This window comes from Lagenorhynchus albirostris, chromosome 1, assembly GCF_949774975.1.
Source record: "Lagenorhynchus albirostris chromosome 1, mLagAlb1.1, whole genome shotgun sequence".
Taxonomy (NCBI): domain Eukaryota; kingdom Metazoa; phylum Chordata; class Mammalia; order Artiodactyla; family Delphinidae; genus Lagenorhynchus; species Lagenorhynchus albirostris.
Genome location: NC_083095.1, coordinates 166,860,499 through 166,880,328, shown reverse-complemented (window position 1 = coordinate 166,880,328; position 19,830 = coordinate 166,860,499). Strand labels below are relative to the sequence as shown.

Here is a 19,830-nt window from a genome sequence, read left to right as displayed (position 1 = left end):
GAAAAATCATTAGTTACTTTTAGAGCATTTTAATGAATAAAACTCATTATTTTTGAAAACTGATAAAGGAAAGGAATCAAACACTTGTCCTACCTTTATTATAAATCAGTACCTTTGAGTAACCAAGGCTGATGAGGGGAATTTTCTCTTTACAGAAGTATTCCAGTTAATAAACAAAGGACTGATAAAGGCACAATATAACCACTTTGCAACCTCCAATGAATAAATGGATCTAGGCAATGATAATTAATGTTGGGAACATCACAAAAAGACATTACATACCTTCTGAGGGAAGTACATAATAGCCCCAAACACTCTCTAGATCTAACTACCAATTTATCAGAAATACAGAGAAAAGAGGAACACAGGAAATGATACCATGGGGATGCAGTCACAACTTTTCAGGCTGTGGAAAGCTCCCCAGGAAAAAAGACATGGTTCCCTCAACAACAACAAAAATTTGCAAGAAAACTAAGAGCTAGAGAGGAAACCTATATATCAAAAGATACTAAAGAGATATAATCAATCCCCCTGTATGGACCTTACATGAATTACAATTCAAACAGATAAAATGAACAAAAACAAAACAAAACATGTTTAAGACAATCAAGGAAAGTGAGAACACTGAATCTGATGGTACAGATGAAATAATACAATGTCTAGGATTTGCTTCAAAATAATCCAGGGGAAGGTAGGTGAGTGGATAGATGATATGAGACTGATCTGTTGGTATATTAATTATTGCTGAAGCTGGGGTGAAAAAAAGGAGGATTGTCTTTAAGTAGATCTGACCATGGATTTTATTGTGGCAAACTCTTATTTCTGCATATGATTTCATTTGAAGCATACCTAAAAATACTCAGGGTTGCCATTCACACCTTTTTCTTTCTTTGAAAACAAGATTTAAAAAATGTAACTAAAACTGTTTTGCAAACAGCCTAACACTTAAAACACATAATTCTTCTATAAAGACATGTACACATACCCACAAAATCTGGATTGCCAGATTTGCTAAAATGTTGATGGGCAGACCTATAAAAATTTAATTTTTAGAAAATACCTTGTCTTTAAAAAGAAGCAGGGACTTCCCTGGTGGTGCAGTGGATAAGAATCTGCCTGCCAATGCAGGGGACCCAGGTTCGATCCGCGGTATGGGAAGATCCCACATGCCATGGAGCAACTAAGCCTGTGCGCCACAACTACTGAGCCTGCGCGCCTAGAACCTGTGCTCCGCAACAAGAGAAGCCACCGCAAGGAGAAGCCTGTGCACCACAATGAAGAGTAGCCCCCTGCTCACCGCAACTAGAGAAAGCCTGTGTGCAGCAACGAAAACCCAACACAGCCAAAAATAAATAAAAAATTAAATCTTAAAAAAAATTTTTTTTCCAACCCTTTAAAAAAGAAAATAAAAAGCAGCAGCTGCCATCATTAAACGTGATGTCAAACATTTTTTTAAAATCTTACTTTAAAAATGTATAACTTTTCCATAACAATCTTTTAAAAAAGGTTCCTTAAAACCAAGATGATTCTGTAAAACTTGCCAACTGACAAAAATGAAATAAGTAATTTCAAAGATGCCAGAGTTTTGGACTTAACTACAATTTTACAGAAGAGGATTATTTGGGGGGGGCAGTTTTTAAAAATATTATTACATTTTTCTTATTCTTTTTAAAAATTTTTATTTGAGTATAACTGATTTACAATACATTATTAAATATAATTATTTACATAATTAAATAATTTAAAATAATTATTACAATTATTAAAAATAATTATTTTTAAGTTTGCACTGGGTTTTAGTTTATCATAGATCACACATTGGAAACCCCTGGGCTACATCTGGCTTGTAGACAAGTTGTTTGGCTTGCATAGCTTTTTAGGTTTGGCGGCTAGAGCAAAGGAGCAGCTACCTCTCTTGAGGAGAGGCATGGTGCCCTTCTAGTTCACCACAGTCCCCCACCTACTCCTTTCTCTGCATAGACTACAGACAGGCCTGGTCTCCTTAGGCATGTGAGTTTGTGTTCACTATTATTCTGAGGGAGGTTTTCTACCTGTTCTTAACCAAGAAGTAGAACAGAAAAAGGAGGTGATCTGTAACAGCCAATATTATTCAGTTTTGCACTTAAAAAATGCAAAATGCAAAAACCCCAGCATTCATTATTTTTACAGCAGAAATAAAATGCTATCTGCATACTCTTAAATGCTTTTCCTTGCCAGAGCAGTAAGGCTTACCTTCAGATCAAGGCTGCTAAGGCTTATGACATCATCATCTTTTGCTCTTCGTTTTCTTTTCTATAAAAAAGAAAAAATTTTATTCTTATATAGAAGGCATGCATGTTAGTCCATTAAACAAAGACCACATACAACTAGAAAAATCAGTTTTAAAAAGTGAAGTCTTAGGCTGTATTCATAAGAAAATTATTTTTGTGAGGGATGCCCATAAATTATCGCCAGCACATACTATATACTTTCTAAAAAGTCCCCTCTGACTAAATCATCCCTTGCTGTGAAGTGATTCCACCCTATTAAAAAACTTACTTATCTAAAGTTTTTCAGAACAGAACTCTTATGTAAGTCAAGTCTATACTTGTTAGAGAAAAAGTAAAATATGTTTTATATATAAAGATAACAAATTTCTTAAAAAAGGAACACATATTATTTATCCTATGGGGGGGTTGATTTCACTAGGAAAAAAATATCCTTTTCTCATGGCCCAAGTAATTAAGATTTGTTGCCTGAAGCAGGATTTATCAGGTGGAAAATGAACATGCATGTACCGGGAGTACCTTCCAGTTATCATTCATCACCTTCATTCAGCCCTACTGGTGCCAGTAGTGACAAAACTGTGTATATAGCTTTAAGTTCTGGTCCTTAATCAATACTGAAAAAGAATCCTTAAGTAACGTTTCTTCCCTTAAACCTCAAAATAACTTTTCAGGTTACTTGTGATACAGCCTAGCTCTTGTGAACTCTCAAAACTGACAAGCCAGGGCTCCCTTCCAGGACCTGGCCCCACCCTGAGGAGAAACTGTTGAGAGCAGAATCAACATAGAGCAGGATGGGGGCAACTGAGAAAAGGAAAGATAAAGTCCAGATAGAAGTGGGGGAAATATATGGAGCCTGGAAGTCTCAGAAGCAAGCCCCATGAAAACAACAAAAGAGGGAACTCTATGAAGTTAGAAAAGCTATCTGCACCAAGCCTCTTTGTAAAAGTTCAGGAAAACTAAATTCATATTAAAATGAACAGAAAATTCCCCAAGTCAAATTCTACACAAAATAACTGTAAGAAAAAAGAGAGAGAATAAGGGGCAGAATAACATCCCTACAGGGAATGAAGTCACCTCAAAAGGAAATGCTCACAGATGCAGAGCAAACCTATAAAATACTATTTCGAACTTAGCTAAAAAGACATTAAGAAAATGATACAAGACATGAAAGAACAATATAAATCAGAACTGGGAAAAACTAAAAAATGAGGTGACAGAACTCAAGAAATCTCTATTGATTCTAAGGTTATATCCAGAAGATGCAGCAAAGTATGAATAATATGGTCCTAATTTTGAAAAGCAAACTAAACAAAAATCCTGCTTATGTGTATCTTATCTGTGAGGCTGTGTATTTGTGAATAATTATATGAGCAAAATATAGAGGGATACATACAGTGTTGGTGACATGGGTTAGCGTGGAACTGGGGGAATGGAAGGACTTACATGGGGAGAAGAGAGGAAAGGGGGAGGAAACTGCCAAGCAAAAAGAAGATTGTACTGAGGGAAAAAAAGCATGTACAGGATCATACTTATGTATTTATATAAAATCTACACATGTGTGGGCATATGTATAAAGAAATTTAACAGACTGTAAAACATTCTACTGTATTTTCTTTTAACTATTTTAAAGTTTCATTTTTCATATTTGTATATTCAACCCATCTAGAATTTATTTTTGTATGTATGTGGTATAAGGTAATTTGGCCAACTGTCCCCACCCCTAACATCATTTGCTGAGAGCACCATTCTTTCATAACGCCTATGATACAATAAGTTCTCATAAGTCGGTTTCTGGGTTCTCTATTTCACTCCAACGGTCTATTTATCTACACTTGCACCCATATAATGCTGTGTAATTTCTGTACCTTTGGAGTGAGTCTTAATAGCTTATACGCTCAGTCATAATGCTCCCTGATGGGTACACTACTTTCCCGGTCCTGGGCCTTCTATTTCTCTGCATGAATTGGGATCTATTACATTCTAATGAGATTTCTATCAGAACAGCATTGCCTTTATGAATTAATTTGGGAAGAATGGACATTTTTATGCTATTGAGCCTTTCCTTGCATGAAATGGTATATCTGTCCATTTCATTAGGTGTCCTATGTTCTTTACTAATGCTTTCCAGTTTTTCCCATAAAAGTCTCACCCATCTTTTCATAGATTTATTCCTAGTTTAAAATTTTTTTATTTCAATAAAAGCATCTTTAAAAATTACATTTGTTGGGCTTCCCTGGTGGTGCAGTGGTTGAGAATCTGCCTGCCAATGCAGGGGACATGGGTTTGAGCCCTGGTATGGGAAGATCCCACATGCCGCGGAGCAACTAGGCCCGTGAGCCACAACTATTGAGCCTGTGCGTCTGGAGCCTGTGCTCCGCAACAAGAGAGGCTGCGATAGTGAGAGGCCCATGCACCGCTATGAAGAGTGGCCCCCGCTTGCCGCAACTAGAGAAAGCCCTCACACAGAAACGAAGACCCAACACAGCCAAAAATAAATAAATTTTAAAAAATTACATTTGTTTGTTACTAACATACATATGTGCTATTGATTTCTTTTTATAACTTTTATGGCCTTGCTCAAACTCTTATTAGTCCTAATAGTTGCTATTAATATTCTCTTGGATATTCTATGTAGACAATCATATTGTCTCTAAGTAATGAAATCAGACTGTCTCTTCCTTTCTAATTTGTGTACCACTTGTTTTCCTGTCCTACTGTGTTGGCTAAGAGCGCTAGTACAATGCTGAATAAATATGATGACAGCATGCTTTTTTCTAAATTTAAAGGGACTGTCACTATCATTTTATCATTATGTATGTTGTTTGTGGTAGGTCTCAGGCTAAGGAAGTTCTATTCTATCCCTGGTTTGCCAAGAATTTTATCATGATTGGGTGTTGATTTTATTTTTTCCACTCTTACTTCTCCTCTTTTCTTTGATTTACTCTATTGTTCTTTTTCTCACCTCTTGAGTGCTTAATTTTTGTTCTTTTCCCTTCTTAAACTATGTATTTAAAAAGTTATAAATCTCCCTCTTAGTATTCCTTAATCAATCACATTCCAAAAGTTTTAATACATGAACCGTTAGATATTTCTTTTGTCACAGAGACCTCTACACAAGTGTTTTCCCAAGTGAGATGCATCTATCCCAGACGATATGCAAGGTAACTTTCCTGGAATACAGGAGGAAAATGTTAGAACTTCATTTTTATGTATTTCTTAATCCTTAAAAAATAAGCTTTACTAAAATTTAATACACAGATGATGAGCTCATCATCAACCACATTTAAAAATGTGAGTTAAAGATAATGGCAATCTTATCAAATCCATTTTAGAAGTCAGCCCCAAACTGAAATGATCCCGACTATTTGAAATATACATTTATGTCCACTATCATTAATCTCACCCTAAGTGAGTACTGAGCTTTGAAATATTAGCTAATAAAGTTGCTACATACCTAAAAATTATAAATAAATATATCAGGGGTAATGCTCAAAATATTTTTGCTGATAGTCTTGCAAAATCAAATTTGGAGACACTTCTCTACTAGTTTTTCTGTTTAAGTTTAGGTTCTTCAACTAGTAAGGAAAAGGGACCAAGATGAAAGAAGTTTGAAAGGAAAATGTGGAACTGCATTAAAATCAGGAGACTCTTACCATGAATGCTTTACTGACCACTTAATGTATGTAAATGCTATTATTCACAGAAATCTCGAACAGGAGTCCCCAACAGAAAAACAAATTAAATACAGCAGAACAGAATACAAATGAAATGGCACATCCTCAATACAGGCACATACGTAAAGTTTGGCAAACTAGAGGCAGAATCGTTTTTGCTATTTCCCCCAAATAAGAAGAGATAAGAATCATGTTCTATTTGTACATATTTTATTTATATGAGTATTGTGAAGTAATGAGTATTTAATTATAAAATCCCCCAATTTTCTGGTGTCACTTTGCACAAGATTAGATGCCTCTGTAAAGTCTCATTCTAAAAATAATGGAGTCCCTCTATACTAAGATGACTAATAAAAGATTCATTCATTATATATATTATCTACAAGCATTTTTATATTTTTCAACCAAGAAAAAAGCTGTTAGAGTGTGTGCATAAAAATAGCCTCACGTTTCATTAATATAGTCTCTTAAGTTTAACACGGGTAGGGATGAGAGAAGGAATTGCATAGAGTTAAAGATGAATAGATCTGATACTTTTCAAAATATATTTTATATTTAATTGAAATAAAAATTTCTTTCAGTTTGTTAGCAGAAAAGAATTAAATGAGGCTGCCAAAGATGGTGATAGAAACTCTGTACTTCAAGGTTTTCAGAGAGGTATAGACAACTGAGCTGTACACCAGACTGAAACACAACCCAGGAATTAACTAATGTCTTGAAATAAAAAACCTAGGTGTCTACTCACCAAAGTGAAGTCCCAATGGGGGCCAGGTGTTAAAAATGTGAAGGAGCTACCTCTCTGAAGGGAATATCTGTTAACAGAAAATTCAAACAATAAATACACTGAGAGTAACTTCAGTAAAATAAAGCACTAGACAGATAAAAAGCTATCTTTTTCATAGTTTCAAAACTGTTCAAAGTAGCCTTTATTAGTCATTCAATTGTAGAAATAAGAGGAAGGGTATGTAAAAAAGAAACCACAAAAAGTAAAAAATCAGGGTATAGGTTCTGGTCATTTTCAGAAACTTTACAAAAATGAAAGGAGCTTTATAAAATTAGTGAACAGATTAAGAGTATTTAAAGAAAATAATTCAAAACAAGCAGAGTTTATTCTAGGAACATACACATGGCTCAATAATATGAAATATATTTATACAATATACTGCACTAATAGGTTAAATAAAAACCAGTAAATGATGCAAAAATTACTTGATAAAATTCAGCATTCATGCTTAATATTTTAAAAATAAGAATAAAAGAATACTCTTAACATAATAAAACCTAAATGCATTTATTTTGTATTTCATGTTCAAATCTCTTCCATGTACTGATTTTTTTAAAAAAATTATGATTTAATAAACCAAATAAAAAGCTTTGAATAACTATATAGGAGACAAAGGTCTCAAGTAAGATTAAAATTTGACTAGGATTTTTTCCTTTACTACTAAGTGATACATTTTTATTCTGTGTCATCTTGTCATTCAATGTAAAGAAACAAAATAATCCTTATGACAAAAATCTGTCTTCACCTTTATAAAATATAAACCTCTATGTTTATAAAACATGTAGAAAATCACGAAACATAGCTAGCACATGAAATAAATTTTATAAACTATACTTATGAGAAAAGCAAAGGCTATTTATTCAGAGCTTGCTACGGCAAGGGAGATGGCCATCATCACTTGCGTTTAGGCAGACTCAAAGGCAGGCTGAGCAATGAGAAAGCTTTACAGTGGAAAAAAGGGAAGGCTTCTGGTGTACCCTGACTGGCAGGGGGAAGCTGTAGGCAGGCTAACTAGGACTAGGGCATCTTATGTGATTTACTGGGTGCAGATTTGATTTGCTCTAGTTGGTTTTAAGTTGGAAGCAAGGACAAAAATTAGGGAAGCTGGCAGCTACTGATCAAGTCCTGGCCATCTGGGGCTGATTATTACAGAAATTACTGCACTTAGCTTCCTGAACTGTCAGGCCATTGTCCACTTGTATATTCTGTCTCTCACCCTTGACCCTCATAAGGGGTCTGTAGGTTACAGAAAACCACAGATGGCCATTATTTCTACAAATATTTAGAAGCTTAAATCAAACACAAAAACTTTTATAGTTTTCTAAGTTAAATATAAAGCAGAAGTTTATTTGACAAGGAACACAAGTGAAAATGGCTACAAGGAGAAAGAGGATAGCAAAATGGCTTCACAGAAGAATTAATACTTAAGTAATACTAAAGCTGAATCAAAGAGAAATAGCAATTAGCAAAGCATACAAGAGCCAGGAAGGCTCTGTGGGGAAAGGGAATAGTACATGTTAAGGGGGAGTGAACTGAATTATATTCAGGAAACTGCAAGTAGTTCCTTATGTTTGAGTATCAAAAGAAATAAAAAAGGGCTAGATCATGATAAAAGGCCTCACATACAATCCTTAAAGAGTATGGACTTGATCTTGAATATGTACAGCAACTGTCAGCAATTGAGTTCTAAGAAAGAAGAAGGCTGGATTGGAAGAAGGCCGCACTGGTCAGGAAGACAAGTTAAGAGGCAGTTCCAATATTGCTTACAACAGATGGTAAGGGGCAGAGGGGCAGCAGCAAGGTTAGAGAGGAAAAGCAGACCAGAGAGAGGGCTCAATGGCATAACTGGATGGAGAATTCTTTTCCTCCCTAGGCCTGTTCAGTTACTATTAAGGTTCCTGACATAGCGAAACAGGATGACACTAATAATAATTAGAAACAGTTGCACAAAGATCTTAAGTTTTTTTTTTTTTTTTTTTGCGGTACGTGGGCCTCTCACTGTTGTGGCCTCTCCCGTTGCGGAGCACAGGCTCCGGACATGCAGGCTCAGCAGCCATGGCTCACGGGCCCAGCCGCTCCGCGGCATGTGGGATCTTCCCAGACCAGGGCACGAACCCGTGTCCCCTGCATCGGCAGACGGACTCTCAACCCCTGCACCACCAGGGAAGCCCCCAGATCTTAAGATATTTAAAGCAAACATTTCCTAAATAATTATTTGGAGCTCAAAAAAATTTTTGAGGGCCTCTTTAGTGGAGCAGAATAACCTAAGGAACTGATGATTTCTTGCCATTGCAGAAAAGTCAAGCAACAATGAAGAAAATAGCATGATTTTTGATAAAACACTAAGACATCAGCAATAAATTATAATTCACATGACTAAAGAATACATGGGGGGCTTCCCTGGTGGCGCAGTAGCTGAGAATCCGCCTGCCAATGCAGGGGACACGGATTCGAGCCCTGGTCCGGGAAGATACCACATGCCGCGGAGCAACTAAGCCTGTGTGCCACAACTACTGAGCCTGCGCTCTAGAGCCCGCGTGCCACAACTACTGAAGCCTGCGTGCCTAGAGCCCGTGCTCCGCAACGAGAAGCCACCGCAATGAGAAGCCCGCGCACTACAACGCAGAGTAGCCCCCGCCCGCTGCAACTAGAGAAGAGCCCGCACACAGCAACGAAGACCCAACGCAGCCAAAAATAAAAATAAACAAATCAAAAAAAAATAAAGAATACATGGATATGGTATTATAGTATACATAGGTAATATCAATAATATTATAAGCAAATGCCAAAAGATTACAGGGAAAACAGGACCTTCATACCTTATGAGTCCACAGAGCACACTTTTTAAAAACACTCCTCTAGGTAAGTGCTATCATATACTACACAGTTAAAAAGAGCCCCAGTAGGGACTGGGTTGAGAAGCAACAATTATGATTTCCCAGATTATCTTTAATGTAATACAAATATTCATTACAAAGTAGTAATCATAGTGGCACTTAAAACAGTCAATAAACACTTCCTTTTGGATATAAGACAAGTATTAAGGAGAACACAAAACCAAAGCTATTCATTTCTTTATTCCCTAGAATTGTCCATACTGACCTCAGAATGAATCTGATGTTTGAAAGCTGGAAAGAATTAGCTGTTCGGAATTTTAAACAGGTCAACAAACTGGAAAAGTATTTCCAATTGGATGGCAAGATTCTTTCCAGCACCAGTTGTAATCAGCTTTACAGTAATGCTATTTTTTCCTATTTCAGTAACAAGTACCTATTTATTTTGAAAACTCATGTAAAACAGGAACCCAAAAAACAAATTGTGCCCTGAAAGCATGTGAGTCAGTGCCGGCTTTCAAAAATCTTGGAAAGATATATAATCATTTTTTCACAGGGGTCAGACTCAAAATGTAATACAGCTATTTTAAATCCTTGTGGGAAAAATTTTTGATTTCATAAAACATTAAAAATGGCCTTTCTAGAAGATACCCAGTACAGTCCATTTAAAAGGGAGCTCAAAGGCTGAAATAAGAAGTGACAGTTCTTCATCTTTTCAAGAATTTTTGTCCAATCCCTTTTTTCATATATCCAAATAATTATAACATTTAAAGCATAAAATAAACTAATACCTAAAGGAACTAGCTTGGTATATTAATTGTGTTTCCTACTAACCCCATTGTGATTATTCCTTGGCCTCTAACACATTTCCTTTTGTATCACTTGGTGTGTTTTCAAACTATTATTTTTACACTAAACTAAATTTAGTCTAAACAAAGCGTAATTAAAATGGCAAAGTTGATGTTCAAAAGAAAATCATCCTGTTATTTCATTCTTAAACCGAATTGTATTTTCAGAGATTATGACTTGTGTCACTGTCCTCCTCTATCATGGCAGGTAATTAAGAGCTGAATTGGATTTATGATGGCAGATTTATAAATGGCAACATTTTCATAAAGTGTACCAGACAATATAAGTGACTATTCTAATTAAAAAGGAAAATAAACCACAAAAATATAAAGATACTGGCTTATAATAAGATAGGTATTTAAGGTTTTACAATGAAAATAACCAAAATGAGTTAGCAAAGTAATGTTTTTTTAAAAAGCAAGCTAAATAGAAGGGCTAATGATAGGAGTATAGCAGAGTAGGTCACTGAAATTAGCAAAAAAGAAGACTTGAGGCATAGGGGCATTTGAAATATGACAAAGTATAACTGAAAAGTTTTTGGATGCCTCCAGATCTGTTAAGAAAAATTACTTCCTATGTGAAAACAAGAACACAGTATTACTGATATGCAGCTGTTGGGTGCAACTCAAACACATTTCTCAGCCTGATTACAAACAACTATACGTAACTCACAGATAGCTAAATTAAAAATGTAATCTGTAAATGCCAAAGGTACCATGAATGCATCAATCTTATAGAATGAATGGTGTAAACTATTCTTTATAGATAACATTTGTTGGTATTTAGGGTGCTGAACTACTCAGTGTCTCAAGTGCTTTGCAAATTAGACAAACAATGACAAAATTCACTTATCTGGGCTTAATATCTGAGGAAGCAGACATCTCCTACTGCTTTGACTGCTTAGCATCTTAAGGGATTGTCTCCTCTCCACTTCGGAAAGAGCCTGGTGGAGCTGATAATCATGTAGACTATCTCCTCTACCACACTGGGGTTTTCTCACCTGTATCTGAGAGTCCCAAGTAACAGATACATCTTGGAACATCTCTAGTCCAGAACACAGCTAAACATCTAGAAACCAGCATGCACACACATTCCAGACATCACAACATCCTACACTAATACTCAAGACTATCATTCAATGCCTTTGCGTTACGAATTTCTAATATACTTATCAGGTTGCCTTGCCCACAGCATCAGATTCAGGAGACAGGGTACAGGGGATAATGCCAGCAGCAAGTAATAGTGAGGGAAGAGAAAAATATCTAAAAGCTACTTCGTTAAAAATCTAGTAGCCTTTGGAAAACAGTTTGGCAATTCCTTAAAAGGTTAAACATAAGCTTACCATATGACTCAGCAATTCCAGTTCTAGGAATCTACCCAAGAGAAATGAAAACATATGTCCACACAAAGACTTGTATGTAAATGGTCACAGCAGCATTATCCATAATAGCGAAAACTGGAAACAATTCAAATCTCCAGCAACTGGTAAATGGAGTAACAAAATGTGGAATATTCATTTCATATAATGGAATACTATTTAGCAGTAAAATGGAATGAAATACTGATACATGTCATAATATGGACAAACTGCAAAACATGCAAATGCAAAAGATTATATATTGTATAATTCTATTTATAAGAGATGTCCAGAAATAGACATTTATAGACATGGAAAGCAGATTAGTGGCTGCCTAGGTCTGGGGGTAGGAGCAAGGACAAACTGCAAACAAACTTGAGGGAGTATTTGGGATGATGAATGTTCTAACAGTGAACTGTGTCTATAAATTTACTAATAATCACTGAACTGCACACTTACAATGGGTGAATGTTATGACATGTAAATTATATCTCAATAAAACTGTTAAAAAGTACAGTCATTTCAATGTGGGAGGAAACAGCCTTAGGAGCTAGGTGGGGGCATCCTTTTATTTTCAGCAACTAGTAATATAAATAGTAATAATAATGACAATCCGGGATTATCAAGGATTGGCTCAGTTTGTGTTTATATGCCCTAATTTAGTTTTTTAAATGTTCTGAAAAATAGTCCATCCAAAAAGTTAAATTCCCTTAAAGGCAACAGGAATCCTCAGCTCTAAGTTAACAGAACAGCTAGCTTGGCTTAAGAATATACCTTTAACCCTGGATGTCCATTCTACAAATTCATCAGTTTCACTAGGAAAACAAAAGTCAAAGATCTAGCATTGTGCTGTTACCAACTATACTGTACCACCTCTACAAAAACTGACAACAGAGGTAATTGCTAAATATTCCTTGATAGAGGGTAAGTAAGTTATAGCTCTAGTGCTTCCTGCAGAAAACGAAAATAATGACACAAGATTTCTGGAGTATTTGCTGTGTCTAGGTACTATTCTAATGTTTTACTTGAATTACCTACCATAATTTTCACAACCTTATGAGACAGATACTATATGAAGTGAGATTTAAAGAGATTAATCACAGCCTTATGAGATAGATACTAATAATGAGCTAGACACTATGAAGTGAGACTTAAAAGAGATTAAGTCCTCAAGAGCAAGAGTTTGAACCCAAGGAGCCTGACTGTAAAGCCTAAACTCTTTAAACACTAATGTTTTATTTGGCTGTGGGTCACAGTCTCAAAGAGTGTACATTCCCAGAGAAAATAATTAGCTGAGTCAAAGCTGGGGCTAGAACAAACACAGTGTCAGGAAAACTGGGCCAGAAAAGCAAGCCGCCTTCTGAGCTATGGGCTGCGTGGTGGGGCCCAGGGCTGCCTGAGGACAAGACCCTGGCCTATTACTACCCAGAACAAAAAGAGAGGGACGGTGGCGCAGGGGTTAAGACTCCACGCTCCCAATGCAGGGGGCCTGGGTTAGATCCCTGGTCAGGGAACTAGATCCCACATGAATGCCACAACTAAGGAGCCCACCTGCCGCAACAAAGACCCTGTGCTAATTAATTAATTAAATGAAAAAAAATAATAAATAAATAAAATTTTTAAAAAACAAAAAAAATCAAAAAGAGAGGGACGGAAGAGGAAAAAGGAGCGAGAGGCCTGCCACATAAGAGGCAGCTGCACAGAAAGCTTACACCCCAGTGGATTCCAGACGTCTCCACTCTTTTCTCCCTAATTATCTTGCCCCTGCCATATCCTGTAGTAGTCATCACACACATTATGTTCAAAAAAATTTATTTACACGCAAATGTGTGTACACATGTACGTACACACACACACACACACACACACACACACACACACACGCTGCCTAGTTTCACTATGAATTCCTGACCACAAATTTCAAGTGATCCTCAGTTCTGCTCAGCAACGCTATTAGATTTCCCTTGTCATTTCCTCGCCTACCCTCTGAAATAACTATTTCAAACCTTTCTCTCTTTACTCTTCCAATACTCCTTCCCCACCCCCACCTAACAGCTTTGACTCTGCACCTTATTATATTATATCCTACATATTTACACTGTCCAGTCTACCAACCATAGACCTTTTCTTCTCTCTTGTTATAGTGGATAAGCTCTATTATTTAAGGCCAAGCCTTCCACTTGTACACTGGGTCATATCCCTGTTTCTCTACTCTTAAAAGCAGTCAGAGACAAAGAATAAGAATTAGATATTAAATATAAATGAATCAAGTGTAACGATACAAATTCCAGGAGAATATCCCTTCTGAATAAGGGAAAATGGCCAGTGTAATAAGGTTGTCTTGAGGAAAAGCAATTGTGTGATCTATCAGGTTGTGAACCAAATTAGCTTTGCAGAGAACAATATTTTTACTTGAGAGAATGACTAACAGATAAACTGTCATTTGGACTTGAGTATTTTGCGGACATTTATCTATAATGAAGTATTGCTGCTGCCAATGATAAAAATTTGAGCTTTCAAATGAAAATTAGAATTTTTTGAAAATTGTACCCATCACTATGAGCATGGCATCCTCCCAATACTTAAAAGCTTTCATATGAGATTGGTGGTACTATTAATAATTGTGATTTTCTGATAGCATGTAACAGTATGTATCAACCTTTAGAAGATTTGCTTAACTCCCTGTGCCAATATTTTCCAAATGACAAATGCATAATGTCACAAAATCAAGGATGGGTAAAATAGATCTATTCAAAGTTTTAACAGACCAATGGATTTTAATGTAACAGAGAATGAAAAGTTCATTGCTATGGTTTCAGATTCTAAATTCCAGCCACCTGTTAAGAAACTACCACTTGTCAAGCTCTGGTATATTATAAAAGAATATCCTCAATTACCTGAAAAGCCTATTAAAGTACCCATGCCTTACTGAACTGAAAATCTATGTCAGGGCAGATTTTCTTTATCTACTAATATACTTCATTCTTTATATACTTCAACTTTATACATTGCAACACATTATATACAAGGCGATATAAGAATCCAGCCCTCCTCTGTTAAGCTAGATTATCAGTGATGTCAAACTTATAGAACTGCTGCCCTAGAGAAAACCTGCACAGATACACAGAGGAAATGTACCAAAAACAACAAAAAAGAAACTAAAAACCAAATATACTGTATACAATATACCAAATAAACTCCATCTGAATTATGAAAAGAGATTTTAAAAACTATTATAGCTAATGATATTTCATTGTATAAAAGTATAATGTATTTAATTTTCTCGTTTTTTCTAAACTTATTATAAAAATGTGTTGTGATATACTTCCTTGTACATACATCTACATATGCTATGCAACTGCTTTCTTAAGATAAATCCCTATAATTGCTTGGTTTAAATATACACCTTATTAAAATGTTGTTTTATCTATCAGATTTCGCTCCAATATACATGCAGTGAGAGTACCAGAAGGAAAGGAGAGAAAGGAGCAGAAAAAAATATTTGAAGAAATAATGGAGCAGCAGAGCGGTGACAGGAGGAGGCAGAGGAGGGAGACCTCTAGGGAGGGTCTGCCCGGCACCGTCCCCCTCGCCACAATGCCCGAGCTGCCGCCATGGCTGCTGCTGGAGGAGGAGCAGAACATGGCTCTACATTCAATATTTTGCAATAAACAATAATGGAAAAGAATCTGAAAAAGAATATATATGTATAACTGAATCACTTTGCTGTACACCAGAAACTAACACAACTTGTAAATCAACTATACTTCAATTAAAAAAAAAAAAGACAACCCACAGAATAGGAGAACATATCTACCTGCAAACAATGTATCTGGTAAGGGACGTGTATCCAGAATAAAGAGTTCTTATATCTTAATAATAAAAAATATAAATAACCCAATTTTAAAAATGGGCAAAGGATGACTCACTAAAAATGGCCACATGATTCTATTCATGTGAAATGTCCAGAAGAGGGAAATTCATAGAGACAGACAGTAGATTAGAGGTTGGGGTAAAGCAAGAAAGGAGTGTTGGGGAGGGGGGTGAATAACTAAAGGGTATGGGTTTTCATTCTGAGGTGAAGAAAATGTTCTAAAATCGCCTGGTGATGGTTGCACACGTCTGTGAATCTATAGGACAACAATGAATTATACACCTCAAATGGGTGAAACTATAGTATGTGAACAATGTTTTTAAAAAAGGTGATATTTTCCTGTTTTTTTTTGTTTTTTTTTTTTTTTTGTGCTACACGGGCCTCTCACTGTTGTGGCCTCTCCCGTTGCGGAGCACAGGCTCCAGACGCTCAGCGGCCATGGCTCACGGGACCAGCCGCTCCACGGCATGTGGGATCTTCCCAGACTGGGGCACGAACCCTGCATGGGCAGGTGGACTCTCAACCACTGCATCACCAGGGAAGCCCATCCTGTATGTTTTTTGTCTTTCAAATCAGTGTATAGTGAGTTTGTCTAGAAAAAGTTATAATATTTACATTGTCATATACATCAATCTTTTTCATTACGATTTCTGGATCTGATGTTATGCTTAAACAGTTGTCTTGCCCCACTATTAACTGACACTATCTTGTCAAACTTCACATGTTCTTGTAGATGATCTTACATCCTCTCCCTCCAAGGTTCTTCTAACTTCATTACTCTCCTCATGCTGCCTTTGCCACCACCCTTTTCTCAGCTGACACCATTTCCAACCTCACACAAAAAATAGAACCCTGGTGGGAAAGCCCTCAAATTCCTGCTTACAACATACCCCATCCCCCAAACTTACCTAGCTCTTAGCCAGGCTAGATTCTCTACCCTTAATTTGGATTCCATCCTTTTCTGCCTTGCTGGTCACTTGTTTCATCATCTTTTCTCTCTTGTCTCTTCAACCTCTCCCTGTACTTGCTTATTCCCCACAGCCCCCACCCCATATCAAGTTTACCCCTTCTTAAGATTCTACCCCACAAGCTTGCGTTGCTTCCATTATTCTTCCTTGCTCTCCAGTTGCAGTGAGAGTTCTTCAAAGTGGAACCCACACTTAGCGTGTCAAGTCCTCCTATCTCATTGCCAGCCATCAGATTCAAACACTCATCTAGGCTACTGCAGATAGAGTTCCCACCAATTCATCATCTTCACTTGGGGATTTTTAACTTGGTATCCATAGTTGGGCTGCAAGGGTCCACAAATCCGAAATTTTATGTATATGAGCACTTTTTAGGGAATAGTTTTCCTAAGATTTACTGTCATGGCATACAAGGTCCCTTCATGATGCGACTCTTACTTCTTCAGCATAATCTCTCATCACTACCTCCTCTGGGTCTGAGTCGTCTCTCCTACACAACTAGCGTCAAGCCACAGTGAACTAGTTATGATACCTAGAACTCATCATGCTCATTTGCTTAAGGGCCTTTTAACATTTAACATCCTTCCCCCATATGATGTCACCCATTTACACCTACGGTCTAAACTGGTCCTCCAAGACTCAGGGATTACTACAGGGAATCATTTCCTGTCCTCTCCAGTCAGGGTAAGTTCTCCTTTTATTTGCATCTATGGCATCATATATATACAGCTATAGTAACTGTTGTCATACACTATTATAATTATTAACTTTCTTCCCTATATCATTATAAGTTCTTCCAGAATAAGGACAGTTTTTTCCATCTCCATACTCCTAGTGTCTAACGCTCACATATTTCCGGAACAAATCACACCGCATTCTCTTCTCAACCCACTACAAACATTCTAAATTCAATATTTTAACTGTTTCATGGAAACTATCCGAGGTCAATATGCTCTTCTCATTAGCAGATTTAATGGTCTTTTCATTCCTTATCTAACTAAACTTTCCAGTCCTTCCTTATAAGTCACATTTGACATAGTTTCCCATGTCCTTTCTCAAAATCCTTTCTTACATTTGGCGTCCTGGATCCTGAGCTCACTTGGCTCTTTCTTACCTCACCAGCTGTTCCTCTGAGCATCCTCATTACCCCGACCTTTAAATGTGGGGAGTGCCTCAGGGTTAAGTCCCCAATCTCTTCATTTTTTAAAAATAAATTTATTTATTAATTTATTTTTGGCCACGTTGGGTCTTCATTGCTGTGCACGGGCTTTCTCTAGTTGCGGTGACCAGGGGCTACTCTGCCTTGCAGTGCGTGGGCTTCTCATTGCGGTGGCTTCTCTTGTTGCGGAGCACGGGCTCTAGGCGCGCGGGCTTCAGTAGTTGTGGCACGCTGGCTCTAGAGCACAGGCTTAGTAATTGTAGTGCACGGACTTAGTTGCTCCGCGGCATGTGGGATCTTCCCGGACCAGGGCTCGAACCCGTGTCCCCTGCACTGGCAGATGGATTCTTAACCACTGTGCCACCAGGGACGCCCCCCCAATCTCTTCTTTATTCAGACCCACTATCTAGATGACTTCGCAATGCTGTGATTTCAAGTCTGCTTGCTGACAACCCCCCGATTTATACCTGGTTACACAGATGCATTCACTTTATGAAATTTCACTGAGCCAAAAACATTTATGATTCATGCCCTCTTTCATTCGACTGTTACACTTCAATAAAGCATTTTTTTTAAAAAAAAGAGAAAAAAGCAGAAAAAGAGAAAAGGAAAAAAGAAACTGGTGTGATGAACTCCTTAATAAGAGTCTTATAACATATCCCAAGGCCAACTCCCCAGGTCTTTCCTTTGTAGGAACATGGAAACCCATTCTTCTGGTGCTCAGACCAAAAACCTTGGAATCATTCTTCATTCCTCTATTTCTCTTAACTCCACATTTAATCCATCTGCAAATCCCGTCAGCTCTACTTTCAAAACACATCCCAAATATGAATATTTTCCACATCTACCACTCGGATGTTTCAACTGCAATGGCCTCTTAGTTGGTCTCTCGGATTCTATCCTTGCCACGTAACAAAGTGATCCTCTTAAAAGCCAGATCACATAATTTCCTACTGCTTCCCAACCACGGATTCAAATTTAAAGTCCTTTTGGCAGTCAACCATATACTACCCGATCTGGCCCTAGCTATCTCTCCGACCTCATCATCTACCTTTCTGCCCTTTGTTTCACTCCACTCTAGTGACCCTGGCTTCTCTGCAGTCCTTGAACATACCATATAGATTCTACTTGCACTTACTGCCTTTCTCCCCAAATATTCACATGGCTTTGTTCCTTAATTTCTTCAGATCTCTGCTTAAACATCATCGCTATCATCAGAGAGGCTTTTTCTTGTGATGTTTTAAAAACAGCAACATGACCCTCTCCTTATCTCTATCCGCCTTAGTATGCCTCTTCACAGCAATGACCACCTGATATTTTATTATTTATTTCATTATTGTCTTTCCTCCCCAAGCAGACTTTAAGCTTCAGGAGAGCAGGGAGTTCATCTGTTCACCAGAATTCCCAGTATCTACAACAATGTCTGGCACTAGGTAGGTGCAATGAATTTAACACTGCCCCACTTGATGTTTTTGAAATTCTATGTTCATTTTCCCTTAACTAGGCTTTCCCGATTCTTTCCCGATTCTCCTATTTCTCAGTCTCAGAGATGATGACATCTCTCTCTCTGCTCTTTCACTTCTTCTTAAACTAGGCTGTAATCAGTATAAAAGTTTCAGGCAAGGGTTACCGTAAACTTCAAAATAAAAATCAGTATCTAATGAAAGATACTGTTCTCTCTGCATGATAACTTACAATGAGTTTATAAATGCCTTGTCCATGAAAGTAAGGTGTTTTCCTTTCTCTCAAAAAGGGATTGGCGGACCTCCCTGGTGGTGCCGTGGCTAGGAATCTGTCTGTCAGTGCAGGGGACACAGGTTCGATCCCCGGTCCGGGAAGATCCCACATGCCGCGGAGCAACTAAGCCTGTGTGCCACAACTACTGAGCCTGTGCTCTAGAGCCTGTGTGCCACAACTACTGAGCCTGTGCTCTAGAGCCTCTGAGCCACAACTACTGAGCCCATGCACCGCAACTAGTGAAGGCTACGCGCTCTAGGGCCCATGCTCCGCACGAAGAGAAGCCACCACAGTGAGAGGTCCGTGCACCTCAATGAAGAGTAACCCCTG

The 19,830-nt window shown here is 37.5% G+C and overlaps 1 protein-coding gene across 1 annotated transcript in view; it reads right to left on the bottom strand.

The window, feature by feature from the left end:
* NET1 (neuroepithelial cell transforming 1) overlaps positions 1–19,830 on the bottom strand; it is a 53,222-nt gene that overhangs the window by 32,044 nt on the left and 1,348 nt on the right. Inside the window, exons 2-3 of the mRNA XM_060159394.1 lie at positions 6,687–6,753; positions 2,233–2,292 (exon numbers count right to left, since the gene is read on the bottom strand). Of these exons, the coding sequence (XP_060015377.1) occupies positions 2,233–2,292; positions 6,687–6,753 (127 nt within the window). The remainder of the gene's footprint in view (positions 1–2,232; positions 2,293–6,686; positions 6,754–19,830) is intronic.